The sequence below is a fragment of the Phragmites australis genome, chromosome 22, assembly GCF_958298935.1.
Source record: "Phragmites australis chromosome 22, lpPhrAust1.1, whole genome shotgun sequence".
Taxonomy (NCBI): domain Eukaryota; kingdom Viridiplantae; phylum Streptophyta; class Magnoliopsida; order Poales; family Poaceae; genus Phragmites; species Phragmites australis.
This window is the reverse complement of record NC_084942.1, coordinates 21,182,542-21,199,791: the sequence shown is the minus strand read 5'-3', so window position 1 is coordinate 21,199,791 and position 17,250 is coordinate 21,182,542. Positions and strand designations below refer to the sequence as shown.

General features: G+C 42.0%; 2 protein-coding genes across 3 annotated transcripts; one reads left to right on the top strand and one right to left on the bottom strand.

Moving 5' to 3' along the window:
• Positions 1–1,163: 1,163 nt before the first annotated feature.
• On the bottom strand, positions 1,164–8,992 carry LOC133904829 (CSC1-like protein HYP1). Its single transcript, XM_062346403.1, has 10 exons — positions 8,607–8,992; positions 8,342–8,497; positions 5,796–5,859; positions 5,317–5,526; positions 4,291–4,476; positions 3,840–4,138; positions 3,434–3,710; positions 2,817–3,089; positions 1,692–1,925; positions 1,164–1,529 (listed from the first exon to the last, which is right to left on the bottom strand). Exons 1-10 carry the CDS (start codon positions 8,840–8,842, stop codon positions 1,374–1,376), a joined length of 2,091 nt encoding a protein of 696 aa, XP_062202387.1. The 5' UTR covers positions 8,843–8,992; the 3' UTR covers positions 1,164–1,373.
• Positions 8,993–10,178: 1,186 nt separating this feature from the next.
• Positions 10,179–14,426, top strand: LOC133904331 (cytochrome P450 81Q32-like). 2 transcript variants are annotated; one of them, XM_062345798.1, is made up of 3 exons: positions 10,179–11,073; positions 11,184–11,480; positions 13,674–14,426. In XM_062345798.1, exons 1-3 carry the CDS (start codon positions 10,384–10,386, stop codon positions 14,286–14,288), a joined length of 1,602 nt encoding a protein of 533 aa, XP_062201782.1. In that variant the 5' UTR covers positions 10,179–10,383; the 3' UTR covers positions 14,289–14,426. The 2 variants fall into 2 exon arrangements, with proteins under 2 accessions (XP_062201782.1, XP_062201783.1); XM_062345799.1 differs by having other exon boundaries at positions 10,183–11,077; positions 13,674–14,137.
• Positions 14,427–17,250: the final 2,824 nt, after the last annotated feature.

Here is a 17,250-nt window from a genome sequence, read left to right as displayed (position 1 = left end):
TCGTAGCTGAAGCACGCAAAGTAGAGAGGGAAAGGAAGTGGAAGAGGGTCCATCGCGCTAAGGAGGAGGGCTCCGATACCCTACGAAAGGGCAAATATCCTAGGTGCACTCAGTAGAGAGCATCTATTAGAAGCTGACCTATTTTCATTCCCTAAGGCATGTTAGATTTAGCAGTAACACGTTATTAGGCTAGTCTTTAGACGTACCATACATACCAACGTTTGTTGTCGTCATCTCTTTATGGTTAGGGTCCATTTACGCTACGACGATTAAGCCTGTTCAAACGTCACGCCGGGCCGAGTTTCAGGTTGGGCTTTGAAAAGCCCAACAGGAAACCCGCAGGCTTGAGCCTGGCCCGAGCTCAACGTCAGGCCGTGTTGCTAAGCCCGAGCCCGTCCCGACATTGAATTTTTTTTAGGTTGGGCTCGGGTTTTTTGAGTTTTTTTGGAGCCGGGTCGGATTTTTCGAGTTTTTTTGGTTTTGAGCCTGTTTTGAAGCCCGAGCCTAGCTCGGATAGAACTACGGGTCTATGCTTTGAAGCTTGAGCCTGACCCATACATTGATCAGGTCAGGCCGGGTTGCCCATGAACTAGCCTAACGACGATAAACCCCATATTTCATGTAATATTTATCAGCATATGTAACATCTGTACTGGTTTTATGATACTTATACTTTACAACTATTATTGTTAAAAAAAATTATAACCTCCCCTGTAATGTTTATTAGCTACGTCTCATTATTGGACAAGTGATTCTACGATTTTTTTCATCTTTCCATTCCGTATAAGAAAGAAGTTGAATCGCAAGCAAATATATGCTGGATTACATTTGAGCCTGAGGGGCATAAACAAAACCAGCGGGAAGACACTTTCAGAATCAGTGACTACAAAGCGTGAACTTATCCGGTAATAACTAATAACACAACATGGGCTACCACATGATGATCGTTTCCACACTGTTTGCAATATTTTGCATTTGGAAGAAACAGAACTCTTGACATCAACATCTATATGGTAATAGATAGATAGTCAGAGCGCCCAAAGAAATGACAAGTAGAACATAAACAAAACAAAAAATTGAGAGAAAGCAGCTGCTTCTGATCGCAAATGGTCCAAGTGGCAAGCAACATCATAGGTTGCATAAGGTGAAAGCAAAACAACATTCACATACACAACCTTACAAATATGCACAACAAACTCGGGGGGGGGGGGGGGGGGATATTGCACAACAGACAACAATTACAACCATGTGTCTCAAAGGTTCTGCTTTACAGTGTAACACACTAGTGCACCTGTACTGCTGCGTATCTGATCATCAAAATCAAACCAGAATTCACACAAAGGAGTCAGCTGTCATCTACAACTTATCTGGATCTAGGCAGAAGACAAGAGCGGTGCAGTACGTTCATCCGAGTTCGAAGAGCGTTGGATAGGTTTCAGCGCTGGGTCACAGTACACTGTTACAAGATTGCTGAAGAATTCTGCCATCTCTGGTTTGCTCTGTTCTTCTCTATCTTTCTTTATCAAAGACTGCATGCAAAAAAATAAAGTGTGAAGACATTACCGCATTATATGCCACAGAAGTGACAACAGAAGGACAAAGTGACAGAACAGTCATCAGGGTTAGTAAATAGTAAATAGATCCACAAAAGCATGTGATGTACATTTGTGCCAACAATCAGAAAATACTACCTCAGTAGAGTATGCTCGAAAGATAGGCAAAAATCTGTTCCGGCAGAATTCATTGAACAGAAGGGTCAGGATTGGAAGAGGCACCAGCAAACTTGATGCGAGAGGAAGTTTCTTTAACCCAAATACTCCTATAGTAATTATATGCAGCACCACCAGAGAGAATATTGTTGTGTTGTGCACGACAGGCCAAAATCTTCCTCCAGTATCATACTTGGGCGAATATACATTAAAAAGCTGCATTTATACCGTTCGAAGTTACAGATTTTACATCATACAAGCTTAAACAAATGCAGATTGCAAATATCCAGTCAAAATAAATCAATGAAACAAAGCTACAGTTTTTCTAAAACGCATATACTACTATTCTGCTACACTACTTGATCAACTACATCATGAAAAGAGCATCTGAATCTTTAAATTGAAGGCTACCTATATTTATCGAGTAACAGAATACTCCACTCCTGCAATGCATGTGTTTATTTAGGAATTTTAACATTTCGAAATAACTCATTGTGTAATCACTTCTCAGTTCTCATAACCGAAGTAACTATATCCACAAATGCTTAAACAGATCCACAAATCCTCTCTTTTCTATATTAGTTCAAAGAAAGCATTGACATTTAAAACTTAATAATTACTATCATCAAATCAACCTAAAAAAAATTGAACTTTCATGCCTAAAAGCTTCAAGGCATGTCACAGTAACATACAAACATGTTACAAAAGTTCATCACGAAATGGTCTATATCACCTTTTAGGCTTTTACTTTCAGGAAACAACATTGTCATTATGTGCTACACATCCTTAGAAGCTGGTATTATAATTAGTGAACTAATGACTGATCAGGATTTCATGAGCACCTGATGACTGATATTATAATTAGTGAACTAATCATAGTAATCCAGACAAACAAAATTCAGCAAATACCTAAGCGAACTCAAGCAAATTCCAATAATTTTCCAAGATATAAACACAACCCTCTTTGTTTACTGTTTATCTGCACTCCAAAATATGAACACATCTAGGTATCACTGTCTTTTCAACTTCATGCAGGTTGCATGATGGTATGTTGGAGTAGCACAAAAAGAGATAAAAGACTGAGAAAATAAACAGCAATGTTCTCACCTGATTACGAAATATAAAGTAGCCAAGGCAGAAGTAAACCAATACGAATGGGAGGATCAGGGGGGCTACAATAAAATATGTGAGTCCAAGTAGTCCAAACAAGAGAATCCGCGGAATTTCGCTATGATACGTCATTGATGGAGCTTTGGAGTCATCCCTTTTGCAACATTTTGCACACTTTCCCCACAAATGACAGAAAAGGGCAGTAGTTTGAGTGAGTTCGGATGTTATGCTTGTCCATGACGTCACCACATATGCAATAAAGAAAGAAGCCTGCACAGCAAGCACAAAACCAATGACAGTTTAATAATGCACAGTTAATACAGAGGCCAATACCATACTAATAAATATGCCTACACAGGTAGCATTTACATATGTTATGTTTAAGCTTATTATATGCTTGTTACTAAGGCTATTAACTTAAGAAACAAAGATACTATATCAATGTAAGTGTATCATGTCCGCATGAAAGAAAATGTCATCCCATATGAAGCATAGTAGGAAGAACATGTTCCCAGAAGTAATTTTTGATAACTTTCTCGCATAACACTCCAAAAGATGGGCAAGCATGTGTTGTGTCATGATTCATTAAGACAATCAAGAAATGCATGAGCTACCTGTGCTGGTACAACAACTGCAAGTCTTGAAGGTATTTCCTTTGGATTAAGGAAAATCTCTAATTGACCTAAGACTGAACCTGTGAGAACATTTGCAAAGAACACAGTCCATATTGTAAACCGAAGCATCTTACTGCAAGCACTTCTCTCAATCCCACTAATAGAAACAAATCCTTGCATAGTCGAAAATAGCTTCATTATTGAGGGCACATAAGAGGAAAGAAAGTGAAGAATGACACTGGGAAGATATCCTGTAACCAGTTGGCTCACAACAGCTCTGCAAGGATAAAATAAAATAAAGCCCAGTCAGTGAGGCTACCCTGTAAAGCACTACTTGAGATAAAGTACTTCAAATAACAAGACCAGTCAGTGAAAATATAAGTACAAAATTATGAAGGAAACTAACATTTCCAGTATGTTCCTCAGGAAAGGCAACCATTTTTCTAGTTGTTCCAAATAGGTGAGTCCTTGAACAAATGCCACAACTAGGAGAAAGACAAGTATCAGGAGAATTGAAGCTACAAATACTACAAACTTGGATATCCATCTTTCCATGAAGGATGTAGAAAAGAAAGGCCAATAAACATCATGAGGATCAGGAGCATGCTCAGTTTGCCACTCAGTTGGATTGTCTGACTGCCTAATGTAAACCGCATTTGCAGCACCATATCGAGATTTGAATGAAACAAAAGCAGCAGGAATTTCCTGAAGAGATAAGAAACAAGAAGTATAGATCAGAGAATAGGAAAATGTTTGTGCTTCCATACCATGAGCATAAAAACCAAACATCAATTCAGGATAACAATAAGCACATCTAGTTAATCATTGCAATACCAAATGGATACAAAAATATGCACCTGTCTCCTAGTAGCATCTGATTGCTCCATCCTAACATTCTCTTCTAGTTCCTCCAGCCTTTTTTGATATTTTCCATGAAGATCATTTCCGCCAAATAATCCAAGAAATTTTCTTGGAGGGTCTCCAAAAGACCGTCGTACATATTTTAAGTCGGTAAGCTTTGCATAAATATTCTCAGCATCATTCTGGACAGAAATACAACAAACTATCAAAGTGAAACCAGATATTAAATTCAGAAAATCAGAATGAAGAAATTGTGAAGCTGATCTCAATGTAGAAATGGAATGACTTAAGAGTATACCAGGTAGCAAAGCAAACAAGCAGTAATTACAGATATATCCAGGATAAATGAAAATGTATTCCGTGAAAATGAAATACTAAAAGGTGACGGAAGAAATGATGCACCAAAGAAGGATGACAATAATAGACCAAAAAAACTCATGGAATGAACTATATTCTTCCTTCCACCATCTTGGCATTCCTTGGAACAATGTGGTATTTACATTACATATTTGTGAAACCATAGATCTAGAGATCTCTCCAACCTGACACAATGTCCGATATATCATTTTTTAGGGAACACAATCCGATACACTACTTCGGAACAAAATCAGTACATGTATATGTTGTCCAACATATTGGTCATAAGAACACTGTACAGTAAGATTTTTGTACAGTAAACTTGTGAAGACTTTATGTCTTAACCATTTGAATAATGCATATATTGAATACTGAGTAAACATCAATGCAAACAAAATAGCAACTTCAACTATGCTGTGTTACTATCGTTATAAGAAATACAAGGAAACAAACTAGTAAATGAAGTTAGAAGGAATGCAAGTCTAGCACACCTAAACTAGGGTTTTTTTCACATGAAATATATAGATGAACAATCCATTAAAAATAAGCAAGAAGTCAATCAACAGACACCCCATATAAGTATTTAGAACCGTGGGTGAAGTAAAGGATGTAGACATCTATTCATAATGAAGCAATACAAAGTAGCAAAAAGAATTAAATCTTACAAGAAGACGGCGAAGTTTGCCAGTTTGATGAACAACTGTGTGTGACAAGTAGGTGGAAGAATGATACTCTTTGAAGAACTTGCCAACAGCATCACCCACTGAAACACCATCAGATACTGGAATAGCTCGAACAAGAACTGTGAAATGCTGAGGTAATGGCATTGAAGTCATAAAATACTCGAGCCTCTTGCCAGAGATATATTTGTACTCCTGCAAAGTGACAACACGGAAGATGTTTACAAACACACATGAAAGTGAAACTAGTAAAATATTAAAAAAGAATTTTACAGAAAAATAGTTGTAGTAAGTATGCATTAACTAAACGAGGACAATGAGCTGTGATGAACTCTACTGATACTAATATTTAGGGAAGTAAGGAGTCGGGATGTATCCTGTTGAGAAAGAAAATATGCATGCTAAAGTGTCTACAAATATAGAAAGTAGGTAACCAAAAGGAAGCAAAAAATTAACTTACTTACGTGATACAGTAGGTAGCATGCAATTCCAGTTATGATATACACAGCAGAAAAATGAAGCCACAATCTGCAAACCATGTTACCAAAGGTAATCAATACATCTCTAGACCAAGAACAAAGATTTTTTGGTCACATCTTTCTCTGTGTAGAAGCGAGAAGAAACTCTGTAAACTCTGGGTGGGAGGGAGGCGAGTTCAGCGTCTCTGTGCTTAGCGTTTAGATTTCGTATGTTTCTTTCTTTTTGCTTAAACTTTGTTGTAGTGAACTACGGTTTCTAATAATAGAAATCGGAGGGGGTCAGAATAAAGATAATTTGTAATGCATATATAAATCTATGCTTCTAAAAAAGAGAATAAAGATTTTTTTTCTTTTTGAGGAAAAGGTCAAGAATAAAGATAATTTGTAATAGATATATAAATTTATACTTCAGCGGAACAAATGTGTCAGCATGGAGCATTAAACACTAAGCAGAGTAGCAGACACTATGGACGGGGTGGAACCATTGCATGCCATCTGTATCAAATTGTAAATACTGCTAACATATTTTTTCCTCTTTGGTGGAGCTAAAACATGGTCTCAGTCTGAACTTTGCAATCATCGAGCGGCGACGCACAATGATGGACGAGATGGATGCGGTGGAGGAGAACCGAACCTGAACTCTCGTCGACCTCCTACCGAGACACCGCCCCATAGGTCTCAAATGGGTTTACAAGCTCAAAAGGGACACTAATGGCGCAGTGGTGAAGCACAAAGCGCGCTTGGTGGTGAAAGGATACGTATAGTGGCATGGCGTCAATTTCAACGAGGTATTCGCGGCAGTGGCTCGTCTCAAGTCTGTCTGTTTACTGATCGCGATTGCAGCGCACGAGGAGTGGGCGGCGCATCACCTGGATGTGAAAGCCGCATTCCTCAATGGCGATCTCCAGAAAGAAGTGTTTGTGGCGCAACCACCAGGTTTCACTATCGCAGGGTAGGAGCACAAGGTCCTCAAGCTCAGAAAGGCATTGTACAGCCTGCGACAAGCACCTAGGGCCTGAAATGCCAAGCTCGATAGCAGCCTTTTGTCGCTTGGGTTCAGGCAAAGTGAGGCAAAGCACACCGTCTATGCTTGCATGAATGGTGCCTCCAGACTCCTTGTTGGCGTGTATGTTGATGATCTACTCATCACAGGTGTTGATCCGGAGGAGCTTAGAAGGTTCAAGAACGAAATGAAGCTCAAGTTCAAAATGAGTGATCTTGGATTACTCAGCCTCTACCTTGGCATAGAGGTCACGCAAGGAAGGGGGGCCGTCACGCTGAACCAGGAAAGCTATGCTGGAAAGCTACTGAGCAAGAGCGGCATGGAAGGGTGTCATCCATGCCATGTTCCCATGGAGCGTTTTCCAAATGAGCAAGGCCTCCACCGTGCCGTCCACTGACACCACCGAGTATCGAAGCATTATCGAGAGCCTTCGGTACCTGGTGCATACACGACCTGACGGTTGTGTATGTAAGTCGCTTCATGGAAACGCCAACCACCGAGCACCTCGCTGCCGTGAAGAAGATACTCTGGTATGTTGCATGTACCCTGCCGGATGTCGCTACGAGAGGAAGTCCGAGGAACCACGCTTGATCGGATACATCGACTCAGACATGGCGGGAGACATTGACACTCGAAAGAGCACGACTGGCGTTTTGTTCTTTCTGGAGCGCAGTCTGATCAGCTGGCAATCTCAGAAACAAAAGGTCATCGCTCTGTTGTCGTGTGAAGTCGAATGCATCGCAGCTACGACGGCAGCTTGTCAGGGAGTGTGGTTGGCATCTCCTCGGTGAGCTCATGAACGAGGAGATCGGAGCTACACTGCTCAAGATCGACAACAGGTCGGCTATCTCGCTCAGCAGGAACCCAGTGTTCCACAACCGAAGCAAACATATCGACACAAGGTACCACTACATCCGGGAGTGCGTCGACAACGGGAAGGTTGAAGTGGACCCCATTAGCATTGACGATCAGCTCGCGGACATTCTAACGAAGGTGCCAGGACGTGTCAAGTTTGAGAGCCTACGCGCCAGGATCGACATGATCAACATCTAGTAAGTGCATAAGTTTTAGGGAATGAATGTTAGATAAATCTTGTACATTGTTTCTTTTCGCAGTTTGTTTTGAATCAAGCGTACGTTGCCATACTTGTGTGAGGTGTGCACGTAGGTGTAGGACTGAGATGTGCGCAGTTCACGTCGAGTCTGGGTCAAGAGCACGCTCTGCACGCGTTCTGGCTTTCGTGGCGAGCATGGGATGGCATGCACGCTGCTGGTCATGGCGCGAGAAGCGCTCGGCTTAGTTAGGCAGTTAGTGTTTGTTTACGTTAAATAACGAAGAGAAACCCTCTGAAAAGCTGCGGAAGTTTGAGCAGCATAAATTCTTTTACTTGCGTCTTTGATCTCCGGCCATTCCTGTGTCTGCTGTGTGCGTAAGTTCCATCAGGTTTGCGTGAGTTCGCCGGAGTTTGGCTAACATAAAACCCCAAAATTTGCATCAAATTAAACAACAGAAAGTTCGAATTCCTCACTTGTTGGACCCGTCCTGGACGTTGGAGACGCTGAACAGATCGATGGACTTATTGGGCAGGTCGGAGAAGTCGATCTCCCGCAGCTGGTCCCCCAGGAAGTTCACCGGCAGAAGCACCCCGACCCCGAGCACCGCGGCCGCCGCGAAGACCCTGATGCTACACCGCCCCAGGAGCACACTCCATTGAGCTAGGAAACGAACCCAAATGGGGAAGAATAAAGTTGTAGAGGCGAAGGGGAGGAGGGGTTTCGGAGGCGGGGCCCGACCTGAAGACGAAGATGCGGACGAAGACGACGCCGTCGAGCCCCGCAGCGACGTGGATGTCCTCCTCGGAGCGGCGCCACGCCGCGGGCAGCCATGGCTCGAGCGGCGCGTGGGGCCGGCGCGGGGAGTAGACCTCGACGTACGGTGGGCGGCGGCGTAGCAGCGAGTAGGCCCCGGCGAGGAGCACGGTGAGGGCCAGGTTGAGCCCCACCGACGTCGCCAGCGCCGACAGGATCATCGCGGCTACGGCGCCGGGGAAGCTTTCCCGAGGACTCCTCCGGCGAGGTGGGGCCCGGTGGTCAGCGGGAGAAGAGGGCGGGTGTCTCCGCTCCCGCGGCGCAACGTTGAGACGACACAAGGTCGCGATAGGCGTTGGAGAAGGCGAGGGCAGTAATCTCGTGGGCCCATGATGTCAGTGACGCACGTGGCACACTAAGGTGTGACGAGGTGGTCGGCGTGGGTCTATCCGGAGAAGGGTGGATAGGGTTTCAGATTTTTTTAGAAATATTTTTATTTCAGATATTTTTTGAAAATGTTTTTCTGGTGAATTATTCTTAATTTTTTGAAAATGTTTGGTAGAGATTTTGGATTCGGATTCTTGAAGAAAAATGACCTGAGTGATTCTTGAAAGGGGTAAAATACTATTTTGGATGATTCTCCTCGTAGTGTTAAAAATGAGAAACGCTTCAGTTGATTTAAGATAAAACGTTTCACATTTTGGTGAATCTGAACATATACTCCTCTAGTTATAAATACATATTATTTTGATGAGATATTACCTACATTGTATAGTTTTGATCGCTATTTTTTATTTAAATTTATTTATAAAATTTATTAAATTTGTAATATTTTGTAAGCATTTTTTAAAACAAATATATACAGACTTTAAGCCTTCCAAACTAAATATTTTAAAATATATTATTAGTTAAAGTTTTAAACTTTAATAATTTTTTTCAAAATAATCTGTATTTATGAAAGTATCACTTAGACCTAGGTTGTTTTTTTTTCTTTTTTTTTGCCTGAGCTCAGCAGCTCGTTCATTCAACTCAAAAGAAGAGACACAATCTTGCCTATTTGGTTTGTGATGATCCGCACAAAAATTTGATACCATCGAGCCGTTCACGTCACACACAATCCGGTCGATCCAGTGTATGCGTCGCTTGATCTATTGCAGGAGGAAATCGATGTGCAGGAGGCAGGAGCTGTGTGCATGCGCAGCAGAGACAGAAAATTGATCGGAACACTGAACCTATTAGCATTGCTGCACGTTTCTCTCGCCAAAAACGTGCGATTTCTGCTCTGCTGCCGGCGTTGCCAGAAATAAGGGCTGGCTAGCTATAGCTGCAATCCAACCTACCTCAATCTTAATGGAGTATAATGGTGATCCTAATTTTTGGTTGATTATCCTCCACAAAGTGAGGAATGTAAACTCGATGGATAAGAGTTTCTTTTCTTTTTCCTGCTGCACCTCCACCTTATCTTTCTCCTTTTCTTCTCATTTCTTCTCCTTTTTTTATCTCTAATATTCAATAGAGTTCTAGCCAATATCAGAGCGGAGCTTAGCCTCCCCTTAGATCCGCCCTTCCCTCCGCCTCGTACGCATTCACCAAATGAAGCTGACTATAATCTATGATTGCTACAGTGATCTTTTTAAAACCTACATGGATCTTGCGTATATCAAACGGCTAATCAATCACCTACTACTATATAATTATACACCCAATCAATCCCCCAATTATAATAATTTGGGTACACATGGATTCCATATCATAAGAGTCAATGATCGTCAGCATAAAGACTAAGATCCAAGAGGCTCTGAACTCCATCATCAGAGCGAGCATACACCTGATGAAAACCATGGAGATTTCACTCTCACCAAGCTTGCTCTTAGCCTCACTTGTTCTCCTCCTCTTCACATGGCTACACATGCGCTCGGCTTCACCTCGCAAGAACACTAATGGCCACGGCCGGCGCATCTCGAGCCCGCCTTCGCGCCCCGTCGTCGGCCACCTACACCTCCTCAAGAAGCCGTTGCACCACTCCCTCGCCGCGCTAGCCAGGCGCTACGGCGGCGGTTCCGGCCTCCTACTCCTCCGGTTCGGCGCCCAGCCGGTCCTCCTCGTCTCCTCCCCGGCCGTCGCCGACGAGTGCTTCACCGTCCACGACGTCGCGCTCGCCGACCGCCCGAGGCTCTTTTCGCGGCGGCTGCTCACCGACGACTGCCCCTCCATCGCCAACGCCAGATACGGCCCGCTCTGGAGACAGCTCCGCCGCCTCGCCACCGTGCACGCGCTCTGCGCCCATCGCCTGGCCGCCACCGCCGCCACGCGCGACGCCGAGGCGAGCGCCGTGGCGGCGAAGCTCTGGCGCGCCGGGCCAGGAGCGGTCTCCGTGAAGGCGACGGCCTACGAGTTCGTGGTCAACGTCATCATGGCCATGGTCGCCGGCGAGCGCATGCCGGAGGAGCAGGTACGTACGTGCGTTCTCGATCTCATGGCCAAACATCACGTGCTTCAGACTACAGAAACCTTCGTCGACGTGTCCATGACCGTTCGTATGTCGTCTCGGCGTGCGTGCAGGTGCTCCGATTCAAGGAGATCACAGAGGCGGCGTTCGCGGCGGCGGGGGCAGCGAACCGGCAAGACTTCTTGCCGGTTCTGCGGCTGCTGGACTTCGGGAGAACGGCGAAGAGGCTCACCAGCCTCGCCAAGGCTCGCCACCAGTTCGGCCAGAGCCTAGTCGACGAGTACAGGCGTCGTCACCCTCGCGGGTGCGCCACCGAGGAGACGCCGAGGACGGTGATCGGCGACCTGCTCCGGCAGCAGCAGCAGTCGCCGCAGTCGCTCGACGACGTGGTCATCCGCACCGTCTGCCTGGTGAGTCAACTCGCTCGCTGCACGTCAACCAGCCAACCGATCGATGTGCTGGCCGATGTGTACTGCATTGACTGACCATTAGCGATAGACGGTTTAAACACCTACGTAGTATTTGAAGTTTATAATACAAAATAAAATTATTTAAATATCTATTTTCAATTTAAAATAAAAACAAAATATCTAAATAAAATATTCTTAATCTACTCATAACTTTAGCTCTAAAATTTTTTAAAGTTAGAATATTTCAAACTTTAAAAAATTTAGAGCTAGAGTTCTGCCAAAAAGACCCATAATCTCATTAGGTAAATAACTTAGTGACAATAGTTCAGCATTATTTCAATGTTGCTTCTGTTGTGAATTTTAAAATTTCTTGGGTCGTTACTTTTAAATTTTAATAGTATGAGCTTTGTTAATTGCAACAACATGATGTGTACTGCGCTGGCCATATGGACGTGGTAGTGCCAATGTCACTGCAATACCTGCTTTCAGATTACAAGATTCATTACAACCACTCTGGTTTAATTTACTGAGCTGAGCTCTCTCCAGTCAACTTTTAATTTTTTAAGTACGTGCAGTTGAATTTTCTAAACTGTGGCTAAATGTGGCTATGGATACTTTTATCAATATTTAGAGTAGAGATGTGACATTTGCTGACCTTTCTAAAATTTCAAAGCAAATTTCATTTTGGACTATATATTAGTGCTCTTGTTACATTTTGAATCACATTTAACAATAAATGTTACTTTGAACCATATATTTTACGCTAATTTTTAGTTTGCACCATGTTTAAGGATTCAGCATTTGATCGTGCTTACCTGAAACATTAGTTTCATCCACTTCAACTCCACAGATTCAACTGAGAAGGTGGTCTGCTTGTTCATACACAACTTTCTTCTTCTTGATTCATGCTTCCATGCCTGCTTCCCCCTCTAGTCTGAAGTTGCTAGAACCGCCCCTCTGTATCAACATCTAGAGTCCAACTACCGCCACTCGCAGACTTTGGCATCTGTGTATTCCTCGTTAACTTCGTCACCTCAAGTCATCGCCTACACGGACACTCCTCTTTAGCTATGTTTACCTCGCTGTTACCATTCCTCAAGTTGCCACCTGCACTGCCGCACTACATCGGCCATATCTACCTCGCTACTACCTATCTCTGCAATGCTATGTCCCTAGTTGACGCAACAAATATGTATAAGAGGGCCAGAGTATACATAGGATGACTTTACAACTGAATACGTGGAGCTAAGGACTTGAGATGGATGAAACTACTCTTCACGTAAGCATGATAAAATTCTCATTTCTTAAACATGGTGTAAATTAAAATATTAGCATAAAATATATGGTTAAAAGTGACACTAATTTTTAAAGGTGATTGGAAGTGTACCAATTGCACTAATACATTATCCCAAACAAAATTTGCTCAAACTTTTATTTTTTTTAGAATGCAAGTACTAAAGTACAATTCTTGGTGAACCAACTGTTTGGTGCATAAAACTAAGTTGGTTATCACTGATTTTCCTAAATGATACATAGCAATCAAGATGCAAGCCAACTACTCCGTGATAGGAGCCATATAGGAGAATCTATACTCTATAAAATGCATGAGTTATACAGATTTGATCGATCTTCACTGTCCACTCGAGTTGATCAAATGATCACCGTGCAAAATTAAACCATATTTTTTCTTTCAAAAATAAATTTAATCTCATATTATTTGTCTTCTATACCTAAACGTTCAATATTTGCTTTCCATACACTCCAAAAATACATTAAAAATCTGTGTATGCAAATTTCTCTTTTGTCATGTTATATCCTAGATTTATTCTAAATACGTGAAATATGTGTACAGTTACTAGTACATACGTCACAAGTATTCCAATTTTGCTAGAAATGTTTGAGTTGTGAACTACTCCATCCGTTTAAGAATGTAAGATATATTTTATTTAAAAAAAATCAAACTTTATAAGTTCTGACAATGATTAGTCAAATTATATATTTGTTTAGTATATAAACTTTGTTTCAATAAATTTATATTTTAAATTATTTTAATATGATGTTGATTTTATAACAATTAAAAACGTATTATAAGAAAAATTAAAGGTTAAAATTTATTTTTGATGATTTTTAAGCAAAATACGTCTTACATTTTTTAACAGAGAATATTATATCTCTTGCAACATGTATGTGCAGAGCTTGCTGCAAGCCGGGACGGACACTTCATCCAGCACGATCGAGTGGGCGATGGCTCTCCTGCTCAACAACCCTGCCGTGCTCAAGAAAGCAACAGCCGAGCTCGACTCCGTCGTGGGCACGTCCCGGCTGCTGCGGGAATCCGACCTCGCCGGCCTCCCCTACCTCCGGTGCGTCATCGCCGAGACCCTCCGGCTGAAACCTCTCGCCCCGCACCTCGTCCCCCACGAGGCGTCGCGCGACTGCGTCATCGCCGGCCACGCCGTCGCGCGCGGGACGATGGTGCTGGTCGACGTGTACTCCATGCAGCGGGACCCTGACATGTGGGAGGACCCGGAGGAGTTCACGCCGGAGAGGTTCATGGACGCGCCGGCCAAGAGGCAGTGGACGATGCCGTTTGGGATGGGGCGGCGGAAGTGCCCCGGCGAGGGGCTGGCCTTGAGGACGGTGGGGATGGCGCTGGGGGTCATGCTGCAGTGCTTCGAGTGGCAGCGGGTTGGAGAGGAAGAAGTGGACATGAGTGAGGGGTCTGGGCTCAGCATGCCCATGGCTGAGCCTCTTGTGGCCGTGTGCCGACCACGTTCAGAGATGAAGTCGGTGCTCGAGACTCTCTAGAATTTAAAGTAGTTTTGTTTTTCTTTTCCAAGATCGTTTGATTTGTGTGAATAAAGCATCCATAATGTACGTACATATATACGTATCAAACTTCAAAACCGGGTATTCTTGAGCCGATGAACAAGCTAGACTTCTTTATATATATCTTGCTCGATCACCGTAGATCGTAGGTATTGCAACCATGTCATCGTCACTGAAAATTATTCATGATACCAGGAATTGGATTGTCGATTATCTCCATCGATACGTAAGATTAGACCTACGCCTCAATCGCAATGCTTGTTCGTCAAAAGCATCGATTCCATGACAGGATACTTCTACAAGGAGCGCATCCTGTAAATTCTTTTGCTTGGCTGGGCCCAGAAAGGCCCAACACTGTACATTCTTTATTTTTTTCTCTTTTTTTATTTAAAAAATAACAAAACTACGTGGCCGATTTGGAATTTTGCAGAAATAGACTCCTTCCATCCGTTCAGTGGCCGGAAAGTAAAAATTGTCTACTAAACAGGTGAAAGGAGTCTATTTCTGTCAAATTCCAAACGATCACATAGTATTATATTTTTTATAGAAAATATAGAAGAAAAAAATCTCGTAAATTCTTGGTACTTGTGGCGGCCTACGCGCGTGCATGGCCCATTAGCCTTTTTTTCATAGGAAGCCTGTCGAGTTCATGGCCCATCAGCCCTTTTTCATTGCCTTTTGTTCTTTCTTTTTCTTGAGATTTAAATGAAATACAATTTAAAAGAGTTGATGTAACAATTTGCAAAACCAGATTCAGTAACTGAGGAGACCATACTCAAACTCATCTGATACAACAATTTGTGAAACCAAATGCAAGAATTTGCAAAGATATATTGAACATTTAAATGTGATTTTTAGTGCGGTGTATTTTATTTGTAACTTCCTCTGGTCATAAATACATGTCATTTCGGAAAAAGTTTGGTCAAACTTTTAAAACTTTGACTAAGAATACCTTTCAAAATATTTAGTTTGAAAATATTTAAATCATATGTATAGATTTATCGTGAAAAATGTTTTCATAGTGTCTCAAAATTCAATAGATTTTATAAATATATTTTAATAAAAAATAATGTCCAAATATATTCATTGGAGATCATATCTTATCCAAAATGACATGTATTTATTCGCAGATGAAGTATACTATATTTGTAATTTTTTTGCATTTTTAGAAAATTATAAAAATATGTTAGCCACGCTCCTCTCTCCGACTCACGGTCACTTGGACACATGCGCAAAGACTTGTGGATGAACTTGTTTGAGCTGAAGTAGCGAGACTCACACAAGAACTTAGTGTTTTGGTGCTGCGCTGAACTGCAGCGTTTTCGGGTTTACTGTTTATTATACGGCAACAGAAAGAAGTGGGTGTTGAGGCCGCGATGGACTCTCCATGATCAGTCGGATCGTTCACCACCCCGCACGTCGTCTGCTCGCGCCAAGTCCACTGCTAAACAAACCCAACAGCTGATGCTAACTAATGAAGCTACAAATCCGCATGTCCACTGAGACCGGCCATGTAGAGAGAAAAAACGAAAACAGAGCTAACTGACATGCATAACTAACATGCAGAGTTTAACTGAAAACAAACCACGCACCAGGATTATTCCATCAAAACCAAAAAGTGAAATCTAAAACTTGCACCTGCATGCTTTAATCTTATGACATAGACATCTATTTTGCTCATGAAAGTATACAAAATTACTTGCGAGTTTGAACCAATTTGCTTTATTGAAATTTGCTTGCAGCAAAATTGTTTACAAATTGTTCTTATTTTTTATTGAAAATATGCAGTAGCTAGATCTGATATTGCTTTTGAATGGTTCTTATTTGTTCATAAAATTTGTTGAACACTCAATTTGAATTGTCGTAACCTGTTTCTTAAATTGCTCACAGATCCATTCTAATCCGCTTATGATTTTTCACAAAATTGCTTACAACTGTATTTAAGAGGTAGACGAATAGATAAAAAAATTTATCAAATGTTTCCTCTGTTTTTTGCTACGCATTGAAGTGGGTCATATATAGGTGTTACAAGTCTAGGAATAAAAAAGTCTAAAAATTGAATAAAATGCTCATATTCAGATATATTTTTTACTAAAAATACGTGTGTGTATCATAAATCTAAAGTATGCACGTGTAGTTTTTAGATGTGTCCAAACCAAAAACATATGCTATATGGTTCTTCTTTTCTTATCCTGATTGTGAACAATGTCATGATTTAAACTATTTTCAAAATAGACAGAAAGAGAGATATCCGGGTTTAAAATTAAAAAAAATTACCCTAAGAGCCTTGTCTGACCTGTCATACCCTAGCTGTCGCAATGGAGAAGGTACCAGTAATATCTTAAATCGATGATCAGCTACAAGTGTAAGAAAAAGAATCCCTCGACGGTGCTGCAGCTACCAACTCTAAGCAGCTTATGCGTGTTTGGTTGATGGTCACACGGAGGTTTGGCCGACTCCAGCGGGTGTAATAATGGTCCTGTTTAAAAGGACTCTACCTCACAGCTTCTTCTTAAATATGGTATTTATACTCTAACTGAGTTGGTTAGGTGGCTCTAGTAGCACTCCTCAGGTCCTGGGTTCGACTCCCTGTGGGAGTGAATTTCAGGCTGGGGTTAAAAAAATCCCCTCGTCTGTCCCACGCCAAAGCACAGGTCTAAGGTCGGCCCAGGTCGTGGTCGTGGTCGTTCTCACACGGGTTGTGGTGCCGCTGTGTATGGGTGGGGCAGGGGTTCGGGGGTTTTCTCGACCTGCGTGAGAAGGTCTTCTTCTTAATGTGATACCCGGGGGCCATCTTACCCCCCGCAGGTCGAGTTTTTTTTTTTTTTTTTAAATATGGTATTTATAAGTTAATACAATATAATTTAAATATCTATTTTTAGTTTAAAATATAAATAAAATGATTCACTTAAATACCTCTAGTATACCTTCAGCTCCATAT

Excerpts from the sequence above, each read along its gene's own strand:
- LOC133904829 (XM_062346403.1), bottom strand. The coding sequence starts at position 8,842 with ATGATCCTGTCGGCGCTGGCGACGTCGGTGGGGCTCAACCTGGCCCTC. Across the intron at positions 4,477-5,316 it reads GCAAACTTCGCCGTCTTCTT|AATGATGCTGAGAATATTTA; the intron begins GTAAGATTTAAT and ends ATTTCTGTCCAG. Across the intron at positions 4,139-4,290 it reads CAGATGCTACTAGGAGACAG|GAAATTCCTGCTGCTTTTGT; the intron begins GTGCATATTTTT and ends TTATCTCTTCAG.
- LOC133904331 (XM_062345798.1), top strand. The coding sequence starts at position 10,384 with ATGATCGTCAGCATAAAGACTAAGATCCAAGAGGCTCTGAACTCCATC. Across the intron at positions 11,074-11,183 it reads AGCGCATGCCGGAGGAGCAG|GTGCTCCGATTCAAGGAGAT; the intron begins GTACGTACGTGC and ends GCGTGCGTGCAG. Across the intron at positions 11,481-13,673 it reads TCATCCGCACCGTCTGCCTG|AGCTTGCTGCAAGCCGGGAC; the intron begins GTGAGTCAACTC and ends ATGTATGTGCAG.